The sequence below is a fragment of the Dendropsophus ebraccatus genome, chromosome 6, assembly GCF_027789765.1.
Source record: "Dendropsophus ebraccatus isolate aDenEbr1 chromosome 6, aDenEbr1.pat, whole genome shotgun sequence".
Classification (NCBI taxonomy): Eukaryota; Metazoa; Chordata; class Amphibia; order Anura; family Hylidae; genus Dendropsophus; species Dendropsophus ebraccatus.
The window spans coordinates 140,443,007-140,460,601 of NC_091459.1; the positions used below are offsets into that span (position 1 = coordinate 140,443,007).

The 17,595-nt window shown below is 45.1% G+C and overlaps 1 protein-coding gene across 5 annotated transcripts in view; it reads left to right on the forward strand.

The window, feature by feature from the left end:
• LOC138795122 (zona pellucida sperm-binding protein 2-like) overlaps positions 1 to 16,658 on the forward strand; it is a 51,020-nt gene extending 34,362 nt beyond the window's left edge. For 3 of the 5 annotated variants that reach the window (XM_069974087.1, XM_069974088.1, XM_069974085.1), the window contains exons 2-22: positions 1,895 to 1,956; positions 2,026 to 2,118; positions 5,068 to 5,195; positions 5,269 to 5,412; positions 5,966 to 6,049; positions 6,720 to 6,890; positions 6,988 to 7,084; positions 7,826 to 8,049; positions 8,132 to 8,285; positions 8,351 to 8,559; positions 8,853 to 8,958; positions 11,544 to 11,731; positions 12,168 to 12,276; positions 12,347 to 12,516; positions 12,815 to 12,888; positions 12,971 to 13,098; positions 13,203 to 13,392; positions 14,419 to 14,557; positions 15,541 to 15,637; positions 16,039 to 16,131; positions 16,589 to 16,658. In XM_069974087.1, coding sequence (XP_069830188.1) covers positions 1,917 to 1,956; positions 2,026 to 2,118; positions 5,068 to 5,195; positions 5,269 to 5,412; positions 5,966 to 6,049; positions 6,720 to 6,890; positions 6,988 to 7,084; positions 7,826 to 8,049; positions 8,132 to 8,285; positions 8,351 to 8,559; positions 8,853 to 8,958; positions 11,544 to 11,731; positions 12,168 to 12,276; positions 12,347 to 12,516; positions 12,815 to 12,888; positions 12,971 to 13,098; positions 13,203 to 13,392; positions 14,419 to 14,557; positions 15,541 to 15,637; positions 16,039 to 16,131; positions 16,589 to 16,608 — 2,658 coding nt within the window. In that variant the 5' untranslated portion in view covers positions 1,895 to 1,916 and the 3' untranslated portion in view covers positions 16,609 to 16,658. The remainder of the gene's footprint in view (positions 1 to 1,894; positions 1,957 to 2,025; positions 2,119 to 5,067; positions 5,196 to 5,268; positions 5,413 to 5,965; positions 6,050 to 6,719; positions 6,891 to 6,987; positions 7,085 to 7,825; positions 8,050 to 8,131; positions 8,286 to 8,350; positions 8,560 to 8,852; positions 8,959 to 11,543; positions 11,732 to 12,167; positions 12,277 to 12,346; positions 12,517 to 12,814; positions 12,889 to 12,970; positions 13,099 to 13,202; positions 13,393 to 14,418; positions 14,558 to 15,540; positions 15,638 to 16,038; positions 16,132 to 16,588) is intronic. The other 2 variants (XM_069974086.1, XM_069974089.1) reach the window with 2 other exon arrangements.
• Positions 16,659 to 17,595: the final 937 nt, after the last annotated feature.

Here is a 17,595-nt window from a genome sequence, read left to right on the forward strand (position 1 = left end):
ATCTGTCGGGCTGTGCTTAACACAGTGGTCCGGAGTGGAGTTGTGACCCACCTGGACTATCGGTACCGCCACCCACAGAAAGGGGAGATGACCCAAAGATATGGCTTCTGCTGTGCAGGTGCTCAAACAAGAACCACTGAGTCCTGTTAGCATAAATAGATCTACTTAATGGTGCGTTTACACAGGCAGATTTATCTGACAGATTTTGGAAGCCAAAACCAGGAACAGACTATAAACAGAACAGGCCATATAGGAAAGATTGTGATTTCTCCCCTTTAAAATCCATTCCTGGCTTTGGCTTCCAAAATTGGTCAGATAAATCTGTGTAAACACACCATTAGGGTGGGTTCACATTGAGGATTTCTCGCGGATAAACTCAGCGGAATTCCGCCGGCTGTACTCGCTCACGGCAGTGCGCCTTTCTGCCGGCTCCATACACCATTCTATGGGCCAGCTGATTCCGCCGAAAGAATTGACATGTCAGTTCTTTCGGCGGAATCAGCCGCCCCATAGAATGGTGTCTATGGAGCCGGAGGAAAGGCGTGCGTCTGTGAGTGCGTACAGCCAGCGGAATTCCGCTGAGTTTATCCGCAAGAATTCTTAACGTGAACCTATCCTTACTGAGGAAAGCACTCTGTACTGAGGACCTTTTATGTAGGAGAGGTGAGCAGTAGAGCAAAGAGTATAGAGTCTAGAACAGCAGAGAAGAGTTTGTGCTTCAAGTTCAGAGTAGTGGAGAGGAGTGTGGGCTGAGTCCCAACCCAGGGTAAAAGTGTGCTCTGCCGGAACTTTTAGAAGAGGTAGAATACTGAAGACTTGAAAGTAGACTTTTACTTGTGCCTGTGTTTCAACCTTGACTGTGTGCCACATGGTTGCCCACCAGTGTTGGGTGACCCGTCCTACAAGGGTGACACAAGCCACAGGCCTTGTTACCGGAGTTGAGCAGAGTGGACAATTTACCTGGTTATACCCGCGCTGCGAAAGAATACGTAGGCTTCTAGTAACTATGCTCTATCCGGATCAGTTCCTCTCTTATAGGATACAGTCCTGCACCTTTAGACTTGTCCTCTGTGTGGTTTGGGGTTTCTCTGACTTGTCCTCTCTTGTGGTTTAGCACTGCATAGTGTGTATAAGTGCTGCTTTCAAGAAATTGTTGTCTGGGTCTCCCATGTGCGTCTGCTCTACACAGGAACCTGACTACACTACTGACTAAGTTCTAGAATGGGGACCTGGCAGAGCCAGGGTCCAGCTGGACCATGGCAGGTACCAACTTGTCTTGCGTCCTTTCTGTACTGCAACCAGATAAAGACTATGTAAAAGTGGGTGTATGCTTCCTTTCCCCATGTGATAACTTCCTACAGGAGGTGTTATGTCCCCTGTCAGTGGTGGAGAAGAAAAGCATAGAAAGAAAGGTTAGAGAAGGTCCTCATTGGTGTACAGATCTCAACAAACTAACACTTTGTTTTGCACTCTGCAGGTAACCATAAGTACAGTTATATGCAATAGCGACGTCTTGTAGTAAAACTTAGGTACTACTTTACTGCCACAGGTACTACTTTACTGCCACAGTTACTTGAAGTACAGACTTTTTTTGTGAGGGGTGTAACATCCTAGTAACACCTGTGGTGGGACACCACAGTGGTCCTCCAGCCACTGCAAAGTAAAAGTTCCATCATGCCTGTGTTTTTGTGTTTTTGGTTGTTTTTTTTTGGGGGGGGGGAGGTCCTACAGCTTCAGGCCCTGACCAGTGGGTCTGCATGCACTTGGACATCTAATAATTGCAATCTCACAATTGGTGATGCTGAAGGTTGGCGATCTCCACTCTAAGGAAAAGTTGTAATTGATCCTCAAACACTACTTGTGGGTATTAGTGATTTTTTATTTTATTTTTCAGGTTGGCGCTCCTGGTAGCTGTGATGGCCTCTGATGTCTGCACACAACAAAGCACAAGCTCAGGTAAGTCTCTTCTAGTAGTCGGCAGGAGCCTGGAGACGTCTTCCCCACTAACCAGATCTGTTTGTTTAGATTTCATAGTCTCCAGCTGCCGGAAGTCCCTGGTACAGCTCTACTTACCTGCACAGAATGTCCTGAAGAAATATGTCATGTTCTCAGCAATCGGTGAGTCGTCCAGATGTGTGAATCCTGATACCATGTTAAGATGAAGAAATAGTGATAAGCGGACCTTCTAAACTATTCAGGGTCGGCAACCTTAAAGGGGTACTCCAGCGTGGGCCCGAGACGTGACATCTCAGGTCTTGAAACGGATCCCGCCTCTGTCACTGACTGGCTGAGCGGACCTGAGACGTCATGTCTCAGGACCGCGTCAGACACCAGGAAGCCGCCGGGAACCGGGCATCGGAGCGCTGGGATGCAGGACCCGCCGCTGGAAAAAGCGAAAGTGCTCCCCCGCTGGAGTACCCCTTTAACTCTTGGCATTTGATTCCATAAGGCTGCAGAAATTGGGTACTGGCCTAGGGCTGCTGGGAAACCTGGATACAGCCTATGGCCGGTTACCAGGACTCCCTAGGGCTGCATCCAACTTCTGCAGTCACAGGAAATCTAAGATTATTCCCACAGTGACAAAGCAACGGAAATTGTTTCCCCGCTCCCGGCATGATATTGATACATCATGCCGGATGGGGAAACGTTACATTTACAGGGTTTGTAAAATACAGGACGTGTCAATAAGTCCTTTGTTGGACAACATTCTCTGAACCCAAACAGGTCTGCACAACGCTAAGTCATCCAGTTGGTGTGGCAATCACTTAAAGCAAATGTACCCCATCAGGTTTTTTTTTTAAACACTGCCAGATGCTGTTCTCTTGGGACCTGTTCACACTGAGCAAAAATGGTGGCATACCATGCGGAGCCCCTGCCTCGGTGTCAATGCGATGCCTCATGTTCATCTCCGCTCAAACGGTTTACATGTGAATTCTTTGAGTGGAGGTGCATGAGGCATTGACACACTGAAGCAGGCAGGAATACAAGTAGGGTCTGCTCAGTGTGAACATGCCCTGGCTCTATGCACTGGAGGTGGCCCACCGCTGCCCCCTAGTGTGATATTGTGGTATGCTCCTCAGTCTTTATGTTGGAGGAGCGGCCGGTCACTTGCTAGATGGTGAGGTGTGACGCCAGCACTATGGTGGTTGGCCAAGATACAGCTGGGCCCAGTGATGTGTTGTGACGCCAGTGCCGGTGTGGCACACAGCTATGATGGCACACCTGCTTTTATTTTAAAAGGCTGGTTGTACATTGTTCCCCTGTGGACAGTGACCTGCCGGGTTGCTACAGGGTCCCTTGGGATGATATGATGATGGGCCGGAGTGGTGTAATGACCCTCCCAGACTACCACCCACAGAAAGCGGAAGTGTCTCCAGGCTGTAGTGTACACTGTTGGTGTGAGGTAAAGAATCAGTCTCTGTGGTAAAGAATCAGTCTCTGTATCATAAATCTTGTTTTTTACTTGGAAAGTACTTGTGTGCAGCAAGTTATACAGATTTTTCCTTGACAGAGTATGATACACGTGATGGTTTCCTTGATAAGACACTTGATGATATCGCAACCAGATCTGAGACAGGGAGACAGGGATACCGTGAAGAGTACAGTCGTGCTGACTGAGTAGCGTGCAGAGAGATACAAAGTAGCAGAGAAGGATGGTCTTTTATATAGTAGCCAGCCCCTAGAACAGTTGTCAAAGGGAACCTGTCATCTGTGGACTAAGCCCCCCCCCCCCCATACCTACCCCATCCTGCCGGTCCCACTCCTGATGCCAGTCCTGCCGTGCAACTATGGCCGCCCACTCATCTTCTAATGTAAGTTAGGGGGGGGGCCTGTATCCAGGGGTAGGATGGGTTTGGAGGGCCATCCAGGGGTGACAGATTGTCCCATTAGCTTGGACTTGCCCTTTTCTGCGGCCCCAGAGGCAGGACATGTGTGATGACATCACTGCGCTGCCAGCATCCAGACACCGCTCACATACTCTGCCTGTGGCCTACAAGATTATAATATAGGTGGTCCAAGCGTCTGTCCGGACCACCCATATTAATCTAATGCAATGGCGGGCCAGATGTAATTGAAACTCTAAATTGCCTGGTGGGCCAAAAATAATGGCACCTTGTTACCTGGGATAAGCAGAATGCTGAGTATTTCCTGCTGACAACAGAGCTGCACAATAGTTTCTTAGGCTCTTGGCAACTTTGCTCTATCCGGTTCAGTTCCTAGCTTACTGCTGTCTGTGGATACTGTCCTGAACTGTGACTCTCCTAGTTCACGGTGTGGATTGAGATCTCGGACTTGTCCTCTCCTATAAGAGTTTAACACTGCATGGTGTCATGTAGAGAAGACTAAGTAAACTGAGCTCTGTCTTGTCTTGCTTTCTAACCATACAAGGTTCTGACTAAAACTGAACTTTTGAGAGTAGGGGATCTGGCAGAGGGCCAGGGCCCAGAGAGGACCACTGTAGAGGGCTCTCTAGCTTGCATCCCTACTCTACAATGTTAAACATGAGACTCCTGCACTTCCTCTACCATGGAACTTCCTTCCTCAGTGTATTCAAGGTGCGCTGTGAGTGGGTGAAGTGCAGTGGAAGTAAAGAGGCGATAGGATAGAATCCCATAGGTTCACAGATCCATGTCTCATACACACACACTAACCCTTTACATAGTTCAGCCTTGCAGCATCTAAGTACACATCTAATACAGCGACATCTAGTGGCGAAACTTTATCACTACCTTCATCCCCACTTAAACAATAAGTACAGGCTTTTATGAAGGGTCTAACCCATAGCAACAACTGTGGTGGGACATCACAATATCCCCTCCTTTGATTTGGCTCTTACAGTCAATTAGAACTGATTGGGATGAAGCCATGTCAGTTGAGTAGGCATATGGTCATGCTGGGGGTGGCGAGGCCCACCTCCGGTGAATGGCACAGTGGTACATGCACTTTTAAGTGCTAGCTTGTGAAAGTGACTGATTCATGTGGGAACCAAAGCATTACAGGATGCCTATTGAAGTCACTGGTTATCCACTGTAGATACTTGTGCTAACATGTACCGCTCTTCTGCAGACCAGACAGGAACTGCCCACCTGATCACCGATACTTTGGCCACCAAGTGTGGGTACACCATATCCTATGATGACTGGGGGAGCATCTCCTTCAGGTCGTCTCTCTACAGCTGTTACACTCAGATTCAGGTAGGAGAATATTCGTCTTCTGCTATATGGCTCTGGGGTCGCTGCTCCATATTAACAGTAACCTGTCCTACAGAATGACACCAGCTACACCATATCGGTGAAGATTGATATTGCAGCCAGGCGGGACATGGGAGACGCTGTGACCTATATAAAGGCTACCAGCTGCCCGTATGTATGGAGCCCCCGGGAAATTGTCTGTGAAACAAACTACATGGAAGTAAGTGGGTGTTTTTGTTTTAATTTTTCTTCTCCTCCTATCCTGTAGAACGGATTTCTCATGCACCCTGAACCACAAATTTGGGTGGTCCCACATGGCTTCTGTGTGCCCAATTAGCCTTGACAGATCTTTCAACTCCCAAAGAAAGTCTATCAAGGCTATTGAGGTGCAAAGGCATCTGGGACCGCCCACATGACTCCTGGTTCAGGCAGCACAGGTTCCCTTTAAAGGGCAAGTAACTGTACATGCACTTCACCAGGAACTAGAACAACTATCTAGATTCCCAGAACTCCTCAATGTGAGAGGGAGTAGGATCACAAAGTTAAAAGGGAGGTTATCTACCCTTAGGAAACATGGCTGCTTTCTTCCAGAAACGCCACCGTTTTTGTTTCATTGAAGTGAATATAGAGCTTAATTACAAATCCTGGAGACGAGTCGTGCTGGATTACCCATTTGAGTCCTTAGAGGCTAGGTAGACACTATGATGTGTTGACCCCACTTTGAAGACCATGGCTAGATGTGCTGCTGATGGGTTTTGGCTCTGTACTTATAGGTCTCAACCAGGAGGAAGATCCCAGTGATTGCAGAAGGAATTCTCAGGAACGAACCAGAGGACTGGGCAACTGCATTTACCCAGGTAATCGGCGTGACTTGTTGACCTTGGTTACAACGCACATTGAAGAATCCTCTAAGGTTGGTAACACATGCCCAGTCCAGCTAATCTGTCCCAGTAGTATTGGCAGCTGCTCTCTACTGTACATGTAAGCAAGGGGGAATGCATGCACTGTTCCTGGACACCGTACACTCAAGGGAAACCAGGAAGCGATCTACAAGGATGGGAGTTCAGCCCTCTTCTACATATACCTATATGGAGCACATTCGACTGGAGCACATTTTTTTTTTTTTTTTTTTTTTTTTTTTTTTTGAGGCAACATCTTTGCGAGTGTGGGAGCCTTAAAGTGTCGAGTGTTCACACCCGTACCAATTGGGAGAAGACCACTCTAAACACTGGGCTCTGTCCTGTGATCAGTTGGGTTCATAATGTAAGTCTATGGAGCCTGACTGGTATCATGACACAGAGCAGGGAGCTTCTCCAAGCTTGGTCTGACTGGTACAGGTGTGAACACTCAGATCCGTTCTAAACTCTTGACATGTCAAGTCTTCTATGGTGACAGTGACCCTTTAAGGATGTGCAGGTCTGATGTAGTTCATGGCTTATCTTGCCACTTAGCAAATATTTGATTGTTTTAATATGTTATGGCAGCTCTTGTGTTGAACGGTTTCTCTAACAATGTCTTGTCCTTCAGGCAGTGGGCGGCTACATGTCTGTATGGCAGGTGGTGTTTCATTTGTCTACGACTCAAAAAACGACCATGCTGATCGATGCTGCGCAGAACATTGGCTATGGGGTCAACACAACGGACTCCAGGATCTTGTTGAGGTCCCCCTACAACGCTAGCCAAGCTGTCCCTCAGAAGGTAACAATCAGACTTTTGGTGTGTTTTTTTTTTTTTTTTTTTTTTTTTTTTTTTCCCCTCGCCTTCCTCTCAATGAGCTCCTGTCGTGCTCTTTCAGATTGGTGGTGTCACCTTCTCCACGCTGAGGACTACATTGTTCTACAAACAGCGATGGTTCATTTACCTGGTTGACAATGCTGTTGCCTGCCCAGTGGGTGAGTAATATGGCACAAATCGGGTCTGTTTACTCAGGGTGACTACCTCCTAAGTGTTGTAAGTCTGAACTGTCATGCGGAAGGGGGGAGGGGACTCCAGTGAAGGTTTCTCTTAAATCAATTGCTTTCAAAAAGTTAGAGATCTCTAATTTACTTCTATTAATCTCCAGTCTTTCAGTACTTGGTGCCACTAACAATCACGTCTTGGCTTGACAAATGCCCGCTCAGCCAAAAGCTGACCAGTCATTGGCTGAGGGAGAATCTCATACATGTCAAGATAAACACTGAAAGCTACCAGTAGGGACTAGGGACCATTGGGTTGACAAGTGGGTTAAGTAATACTTTCCCATAAAAATCACTCCTTAGGACTGGATTGTCCAGGTGATCTTGCAGGTTATTACAGAAGTCCTTATGTGCCTATAGTAGGGCAGGGATCAACAGGACTCTTATTGGTAATCTAGAAACAAACCTGGCCCACAGCCACCTTCAGCTGCCCACTTTTCACCAAAAACTTAAGTCAAAGGGATACTTATTCTACTTGTGGAGACTTAGACCATTGCTGCTCCACTGGCCGTTCTGGGAAGAAAGGATATGCAAAAGTAGCTCACACGTTAGGGGCAAAGATGTCCCGTCAAGAGTCAATCAATCTAGGAGTCTTAGAACATTGACTAGGGATTTTAGGCCAAGCCAACCCACAAGGCTGCTAAACATGGCATCTAAAACGTTTCTCTATACTTCTAGATGACGTGAAGTTTATGAATGACTGGATTGTATGGACTGTGCCAAAGAGCATTTCTCCACTTCTCACTGGGGCGAAAACCATCCAGAGCAGTAGTGTCCAGTTCGGTGTTGACCTTCTGAATCTCACAAATGCGGAGATCCTTTCTAGAAAATACGAGATTGTGGACAGCAACACTGTCACTACTGCAAGAATACCGATAGGAGCTGTAGGGGGATATTATAAGGTAACTATGAGGTTATTGGCCCAGTATGTTATGGTCTAAAACACCTATGCAGTTCCAAAATGTCCAACCTTTATATTTCCAGAGCCGAGCTGTAAACTTCCAGTATGGGGTATCTTACCGTATCCACCCATTTCTTGAAAATCTATGGACTGATAATGGCTTTGGTGTCACAAGATACACCATCATTAAGGATATTATGACGCCCTTTCAACTGCGACCTCCTGTTTTAACCAATGGTAAGTCATTACAGGAAGGCAAATGTTGCCCTCTTGTAGGTTATAACCTTTTCTCTTCCCTGTAGAGACCATACCATCCACTCAAATATTCAATGTCACGGTGGGAACATTTCTCCCGGATGTCCAGTTGGTTGATCTCACAGTTGGTGATACCGTGTTGACTGTGCCTCAAGGTGTTGACCGTGGATACGTTATTGAGAATATAACCCAGCCAAATGGAAGTGTGACCTTTGTGCTTAAAGTACCTTTTAGTGATGAAAAAGTCTTTAAGGAGGTATGTACGACCTATAAATGATATGGAATTCGTCCCATCTTCTCCCCTGCAGGTTGCCTTGCATCTACTTTCCTGTTGGCCTCCGAGATGCCCTCCTTGTATGTGTTTCCTACACTCAGATGGGAGGAACCATTCAAAAACATGTTGTATGGGGATCAATGGTATCAACCCCCCCCTTAACTTCTGTCACATTGTTTTTGCCCTCTACAGTGGTAGCCTTCTCAGGCTTCATAGGTTAACTTTTATGTATCCAAGGGTATTTGTTTATAACTAAATGGGTTTTTATGTTGCAGATTCCTCCTGATGGCATTCTGTTCATTTTAAACGTGACATTTGGGTTCACAATTATTCCATATGGCGAAACCTTCACTACAACTGGGACTGTTGAATGCTTCATTCGTGAGTATGCTCTATAGGGATGCTACAATACTGGGTAAGCTGCTCTTCAGTGGCATCAATTCCTTGGTGGTCCCTATAGCAGATACCATTTTAAGTGACTACAGTGCAGTTACAGCCAGTGACTCCTCAGAACTTCTCTGATCAGTTTTTCATCCTGTCCAGACCACCATGTTTACTTCTCTTGTACACAACTCCTCCTATTGACTTGTTAAACTGTGGGCCAGGCTGTGATAGGTCCCTTGGGCTCTTGTCATGGTAGTCCTGAGTGGCAACTGACCCACCTGGACTATCTGTACCACCACCCACAGAGGAAAATAAAACCAAGGTGTGTGTGTATAAAGTATGATTGAGTCCCAGTAATATAAAAATAGTACAGCTTTACTGTGCACCCTTTCAGTATTACAATACACTTCAGTAGAATAGATAAATCTTCACACTCTAGTGCTTGAACTTGTCATGCTCCAGAAGGTGCTTGGAGCCCCAGCTGTGGTTATCTGGGCAAAGCAAAGTTTCTGGGGGTGCCCCAGTTACCTACGCTGAGAGGATACATAGACCAACCTTTTGGTAGCTTTGTCCTATCCAGGCTATTTTCCTCTTGTGCTTGGAATACTGCCCTGCACCTTGTAGACTTGTTCTCTGCATTGGCCAGGCTGTTCCTGGATTCTTCTACCTTAACCCTTTAAGGACATGGCCCATCTTCGTTTTTACGTTTTCGGTTTTTCCTCCTTGTGTTTAAAAAGTCATAGCACTTGCATTTTTCCACCTAGAAACCCACATGACCCCTTATTTTTTGCGTCACTAATTGTACTTTGCAATTACAGGCTGAATTTTTGCATAAAGTACACTGCGAAACCAGAAAAAAATTCAAAGTGTGGTGAAATTGAAAAAAAAAAAACGCATTTCTTTTATTTGGGGGAAATGTGTTTTTACGCCATTCACCCTGGGGTAAAACTGACTTGTTATGCATGTTCCTCAAGTTGTTACGATTAAAACGATATATAACATGTATAACTTATATTGTATCTGATGGCCTGTAAAAAATTCAAACCGTTGTTAACCAATATACGTTCCTTAAAATCGCTCCATTCCCAGGCTTATAGCGCTTTTATCCTTTGGTCTATGGGGCTGTGCGAGGTGTCATTTTTTGCGCTATGATGTGATCTTTCTATCGGTACCTTGATTGCGCATATACGTCTTTTTGATCACTTTTTATTACATTTTTTTTCTGGATTTGATGCGACCAAAAATGCGCAATTTTGCACTTTGGGATTTTTTTGCGCTGACGCCGTTTACCGTACGAGATCAGGAATGTGATTAATTAATAGTTCGGGCGATTACGCACGCGGCGATACCAAACATGTTTATTTATTTGTTTACTTTTATTTAAAACCTGGGAAAAGGGGGGTGATTAAGACTTTTATTAGGGGAGGGGGCTTTTTACTATTAACAACACTTTATTTTATTTTTTTAAACATATACTAGAAGCCCCCCTGGGGGACTTCTAGTATATACACTTGGATCTCTCATTGAGATCTCTGCAGCATAGATATGCTGCAGAGATCCATGAGATCGGCACTCGTTTGCTTTCGGCTGCTGCAGCCGAAAACGAACGAGTGCCGAGCCGAGGACGGCGCCATCTTGGACGCGTCCCCGGCCGGCATCAGTAACGGAGATCGCTCCTCCGGGACAAGGTCCCGGAGGAGCGATCTCCCCTACTAGACCCAAGGGAAACGTTGCCTCCGGTAATCTGAGGCAGCTGTCAACTTTGACAGCTGCCTCCGATTAGCTAATTAGCGGGCACGGCGATCAGACCGTGCCCGCTAATAGCAGCGGTCCCGGGCTACTCGCGGCACCCGGGATCGCTGCACTTCAAAGCGGGGCCGCCGCGCGGCCCCACTTTGAAGTGCAAGTGCGGACATATGACGTACCGGTACGTCATATGTCCTTAAGAGGTTAAAGTACTTGGCATAGTAGAAGTAGTGAAATAACTAGTTGTCTCTAGCTGCATCTGAAAACACTCTTGTCTTAGACTAGACTACTCTTCGTACTGGCATAAGCCAGGCCCTGGCTTGGCTACAGCAGGGACACTTGCTCTGTGTCTTTCTCACACGAGAATCTGACTAGAACTGATAACTACACTTCATCCACCAAGTAAGTCCTACAGGGGCTTAAGTGAACTACCCTGTGTGGTGGGGGGTGAGTGTGGGAAAGAGGTCAGAAGTAGAAAGCACCTACCATTGGTCCAACACATTTTAACACTTAGCTTGCTTCAGCTGTGCAATAGAGAAATACAAAACACTGACATCTAGTGGTGAAACAGCAAAGTACCCCTCATCACTTAACCTGAGTACAGAGCTTTTACAAAAGGTGCAGAAAAGAACACCCATGGTGGGACACCACAGCACACAGCACACACAAACCTATCAATCAAAACAAATTCAACCTTCTTAGGACACTACTAGCTTTCATCCCATATGTTGTGTTCCCTTCCCTGGTATCCCATGTGGAGCCACTAAACATGCGGTCTGCCGGATACTGTAGACCACAACCCATCTCACAATGTGGTTTGGCTTTCTCCCATTCAGCCCAGCCTATTGTCGGTCCTTGTGAGCACAATGCTGGTACTCTGTCAACTTCCCTTGGAAACCTTGATCCACGCTGGGTAATATTTGTCAAGGATTCGCAAGCAACAGAGGGTAGCGGATTGCTGTCAACCAATCAGACACATTCTACAGTCCAGGTACCCGCAGCCTCGGGGCTTGTAATGAACGAGGTAAGTACCTATAACACTAAAGGTGTATCCAAGATTAGAAAAAAAACTTGGCTGCTTCAAGAAACCACCACACCTGTCCTCAGGCGATCTGGTACTAGTTTGGGCTGCATTCACTTCATGGAACAGAGCTGCAATACAACACATTGAGGGCAATAGTGTAGTGTTTAAGGTGTGGGTTTTTTGTTTTGGGGGGGGGGGGGGTGTATAGTTAGGCAGTAGCAGCAGAACACCATGCAAGTGCCGTGTACTTGGTCGTATCTGGACTGCCAATCAAAGTTTGTCTGCTCAGGTCCAGCTACTAGGACTACACATGGATCCATGTTAGCATTTAGTCCTTCTGGCTGTAGGGATCGACTTGAGCAATAAAGGAATTGCATGATGCTAAAAAGTTGCACCCACTTGGGACTAGCCATTCTAAGTCTCATGACTTTCTCAGGTGACCTCCTCAGGCCTCTCAGTCACCATTCCTATAACCATAAAGGATCAAAATGGAAATGAGCTCTACAAAGCCGTAATCTCCTGTGACGCTCCACCAAGCCCGGCTGGTACGTGTACAGTGTTGGCGTTGTTGGTAAGAATTAAATGTTTCCCTCTTTAATTTCTTTTCTCTTGTAGTTTGTCTTCCAGACGGCACGATACAAGTTTCGGTAAAAAAACTAAGTAGCCTCCCAGACATGGACCTGACTAGACTCCGATTGAGAGATAACAGATGTGGCCCAGTTACTATTGATGGCAACATGGCAAAGTTCTCCTTCACCGTAGACAGCTGTGATACCACACGAACGGTAAAGCTTTCGCGAGATCCTGATGGCACTTTAGTGGACAACTTATCGGCCTGGCCTGGTTGTACCACACACAAACTGTGGGCCAGCATGGTGCTGTAGCTAGCTGAAAGCTATGTTTATATAGTAGTGGATAACCCTCTAGTCTTAAAGTTTATGAATAGTGAGGCTGGGCTAGTAAAGGGCTGTTCATGAATGGGGGGGGGGGGGGACTTCCTAACCTCCTCCTGGTGAATTTGTCAATAATGGGCAATAAATCTGCTCATGAACTAGTTTTTCAATATGACCTCTACCTCTTCAGTTTCAGGATAACTTGGTAATATATCAGAATGCAATATCCTATTCCAGTGGGGACTCTGGAAGACCCTTATACATGTAAGTATGTTGGTCTTGACCTCTAATAGACGACCTTTGCCTATACTGGAGATTTTACATTCTGACTTTTTTTCTAATGTAGAATGACCGTGACCTGTAACTACGTGACAAACGGCACCTTGGTGGTAGATTACGGCTACCTGGATAACCCTACACCCAGCGCCCAGACTGGGATCGCTCCTCTTGATCTGGTTTTGAGGCTTAGTAAAGGTAAGTTCAGTCTAAAGCCAGGCTGGGCCACACTTAGCTGTATGATGTATTCACAGCATCGGACACACAAGATCCCTCTAATTCCTGGCTATATTTTTCTCTAGGTGACAGATACAATGACTTCTATGGAGATGCTGAGTATCCAGTTGTGAAATACTTGCAGGAGCCTCTGTACTTCGAGGTTGAGCTCTTGTACAGTTCTGATCCGCAGCTAGAGCTCTTCTTGGACAGCTGCTGGGCTACTATAGCTCCTGACATGAGAAGTCTTCCCATGTGGCCTATTGTGGACAACAGGTAATTCCTTCATCTCTTAACTAAATCAACCATATGCAGTGATGCAACATAACTTGCGGTGGGCCAGCCCTGTAGCGCCCACTCACTGACTTGTGGTCACTGGGTTTTTGTATAATCCACATGGCTCTTGATGCAGACATCGCCACTGTTTCGGCATCGTAAACCATTAAGACCAATATTGCAACTTTGCATATAATCATCACTAAGCAATGGGGCATCTTAGAATGTGTGGCGAGAAGCTGATCAGTCGTACTTGCTGGGCCTCAGTGATCACTAGAGGCTGCCTTCAGCAACCCTTAGTAATTGAGTGCTGATTACATAGATCAATGCAGTACATATGTACTGCATTGTTTCCCTAGATCAATGCAGTACATATGTACTGCATTATTTCCCTATGAGCAATCTGTGTAATGCTCATAGGAGACCCTTGTGGGACAACAAATTAGTGTTAAATAAAATCTCATCCCATAATTTTCACCCCCTTTTCCTATTATATAAATAAAATGATGAGCATTTTTGCTATCACTGCAGGCGGAATCACCAATCACATTCCTGATCTCACAGTAAGCGACAAGTGTGAAAACTTGTCAAAGTGCAAAATTGCTGATCTTTAGTCACATTCAGAATTTTTTTTTTATAAAGTAATCCAAAAGTCATATATGCAAGCAATATACCAATAGAAAGATTGTTGAAAAATTTACAGTAATAACGAAGGGGTAAAATGTTATATAAATTGCCTATTGTAACTGTACTGAATTGAGGAACATGGATAATCTGTTTTTCCACAGAACAGGGTAAAGACAAAATTGGTGTCACAAAGAGGTCATGTGTGTTTGTAGGTGAAGAGAAAATGCAAATACTATGGTCTTTTAAACAAGATGGGGGGGGGGGGGGGATGCAAAATTGTCCTTGTCATAAAGGGTTAAACCTAATGATAGCAGTGGCCAAGGAGGGAGGAGGTTGAGGCCCAACCCTTCTCTGGTTCAAATGGGAACTGATCTAGTAATGGTCCTTATTCTACATTAGTTGTGAACACGGTGAACCCTACCAGACAATCTTCCATCCAGTGACGGCAGATACCAGAGTACGGATCCCATCACATCTGAAAAGATTTGAAGTGAAAACCTTTACCTTTATGGAAGGAGATGAAACCTATACGGGAGAGGTGAGGACCTGAGATGACTCCTTAACAAGAAGGGAAAACGTGGGCTTCATAGGAAGGTTGGAATTCAGTCAACGTCCTGCTAGCCGGGGAAGGAACATGTACCTGATCAGGGGATGTTCCTCACATGTTTGATGGCTACAAGCTTGGGCACCATAACCTACATACTAGGAGCTGGATAGATCTCAATACATTTCAGGGTGTTCTTGTGTGGCCTTCTAAAATCTTCATGAAGGATATAGACTTGGAGTCTATAGAGGACATTGTGGACTCTAGATATAGTAGGCCGCTGTACAATTTTCTACTCCTGATATGACTAAATTAAAATGGTTTTAGGGTGGAGACCCTTCTTTTTGGCTTTGGGTTAGAATGTAATTTACTCTTTATATAGCTTTAACATGTTAGTGTATTCCCTAAGCACTTTGCAGTGCTTCTTAGGGTGTCATAAACCTTGTACTAGTGTTTGGCCTCTCGACTCTCTACCAACAAATTTGAAGTGTAACTCCTATGTTCTTGGAGGGATAAGCCAAAGTTGTCTGACCGCTTACCCTTCCCATAGAGAACAATAATAAGCTGCTTCTAGAAACTTGACAGTGGATCACATCCAATGAGAATAAGATTGGGTAAACCCAATCTCTAGCTGATGTTGGGGGAAGTTGGTACACCCCATATATAGGGTGGTCGGCCAGTTTCACCAGTTTCTGTGAATTCCTAAAAAGTTGCAACTGATTGGGTGAAAATACCAGATTTATGCAAACGTTTGGGTGAATACTCAAAATGGGCAGATTAAAAAAGTTGCATCTAAAAAATAAAGACAAAATATATTCACCTGTCATACTGGTTCATAAATAGAACTTGGATTAAAAATTGGGCAAAAAAAATCAGTCACCTTAAAATAGACGCAAATCCCTTGATGTCCCCCAGTGGGATTTGCCAAGTCTTAACATGGCCGCCTTATTTCTCATTCTCTCCCTTTACTTGAACAGATCTACTTTCACTGTGATGTGATTATCTGTGATTCCTCCAACCTGGATCCGGCCTGCACACAAATTGGCTCCTGTATACCTGCCCGGCAGCGGCAAGGTAAGTGCTTGTGTGGCAGCTGTATAGTAAAGGATGTTCTTACAGAGCAAGGTCCTATATGTAATCCAGTTGGGGGTGTCCGCTTTTACAAATCTTAAGTTCATGCACACTTGGCTCATTCTGTGGTTGGGGGGGCTTTAAGACGGTCACCATACTGGAGAGCAATTCTGTCTTTCTGGAGGACCTGGACTACATTAGAGCCATGTAATGTGGAGGTGCTACTAACTAACCTGTGGGGTAACCTTGAAGGAACTTATCACAACATGCAGGGATCAATTGATCTTATTAAAGGAACATTCTCCATAAATGGGTTCTCCACTGGACAGTTGTGTAGAAAAACACTGGAATATAGATCCAGAAAACCTGCTTAAATCTAAGTAACCTGTATTTCTCTGTGCCAGGGCGGAGTGTGGATGAAGATGGCGACAAGCACAGATTGGTTTCTTCCAGAGCAGTTTTCCTACTAGCAGCACAAACAAGGGCAGACAAGCAGTGTAAGTCTATGGCGAGAAATAAAAAATAAACTGGTTTCATAGTCCATGTCCTATACTCTTGGTAGTGAGACTTGGACAGCCTCTTATCACATCCTGGGGAGTAACTACTGCTATGGGGCCCGCCCAGCCCACTAATGTAATACTGGGCTTCCTCAACAATCACTTGCAGCACCTGGTGGCTGCCTTGGTGCTGCGAACATCCCTTTAACTACAAGCACGACTGACCTAGCACTTGCAGATAAATGTTAAAGGTTATGACTACACTTGATAGTTTTGTAGTCACTGGGGGAGGGGGCTCAATCAGAAGTTTGCTGTGGGGCTCAGCCACTTCTAGTTACACCCCTGATCACATCCCTTTAGTTAATCATAGACTTGTTGTTGTGATTTTTATAACATATATCAGTGATTTTTATAACATATATCGGCTACTAACCTCTTGTTTCTCATTCTTTTTCAGTTCGGAATCATCCTCAATAAGTTCAAGATGTACACTTTTAAGCCGGCACTTTTTGTTAATAAAAATTGAGGATAAAATGACTGGCGTGTCTGTCTAGCACTGGGCTCTATGGCTAAAGATCTAGGGGGATGGGATGGTGTCCTAACCCTGGGCTCGGGTCTTTAGAACCCACTATCTATAGTGGCCCCGATACCTGTAAGCACAAGGCATGCTGATACACGGAAAAAAGGGAAACTTGAGGATTATGGTACAATGGAGGTGGGTTACCGAAAGCACAACCTTAAAACAAAAATTTAAAAAATTGCTAGGTCAAAGTGCCCTTGTGGACAGGGGCATGATCCACACAGCTCTTACTTCGGCCTGGTTAATATGTTTCTGCAATTCATTCATCTGTTTTTCATTGACTTCTATTATAAAAAATCAAAATGCACTTTTTTTAAACATTCACAAAAATGTAGCTGACCTTATTTTTGTGTATGTTTAATAAAAGTATTTTTTTTTTTTTTTTTTTTGTCAATGGTAAAATGGATTAAAATGCATGCATACAAAACTATCTGTGGATGAAAAACAGATGGCAAAAACTTAATATGAACCCATCTGTATTTGGCCACCAAGTGGCATATAGAGTTTGTACATGCAATAGTTCATGGGGCAGTGAGTAGTAGCTTTTCCCAAAAGGAACAGAACCAGCATGGCACCTGTCCTCAGGTTGTTGGGTATTAACTAGAGGAGCTAAAAAAAAGCACTCCGCTAATACTGTAAACACTGTACAGTCTACTTATCAGACAGCTGCCTGTGAATTCTGTGCTGCTCTGGGTGTATGGAAAAGCTGGATCTAATCCTGGGAAACTTTGACCAGTTTCCCAGGACTGGATCCAGCTTTTCCAGGCACCCAGAGCGGCACAGACTTCACAGGCAGTTGTCTGATAGACTGTAAAGCTAATAGTGTTTTGCTTGTACTATAAAGTTGCTCCTTTCTAGTATTACCCATCAGTTTCATTCTCTTT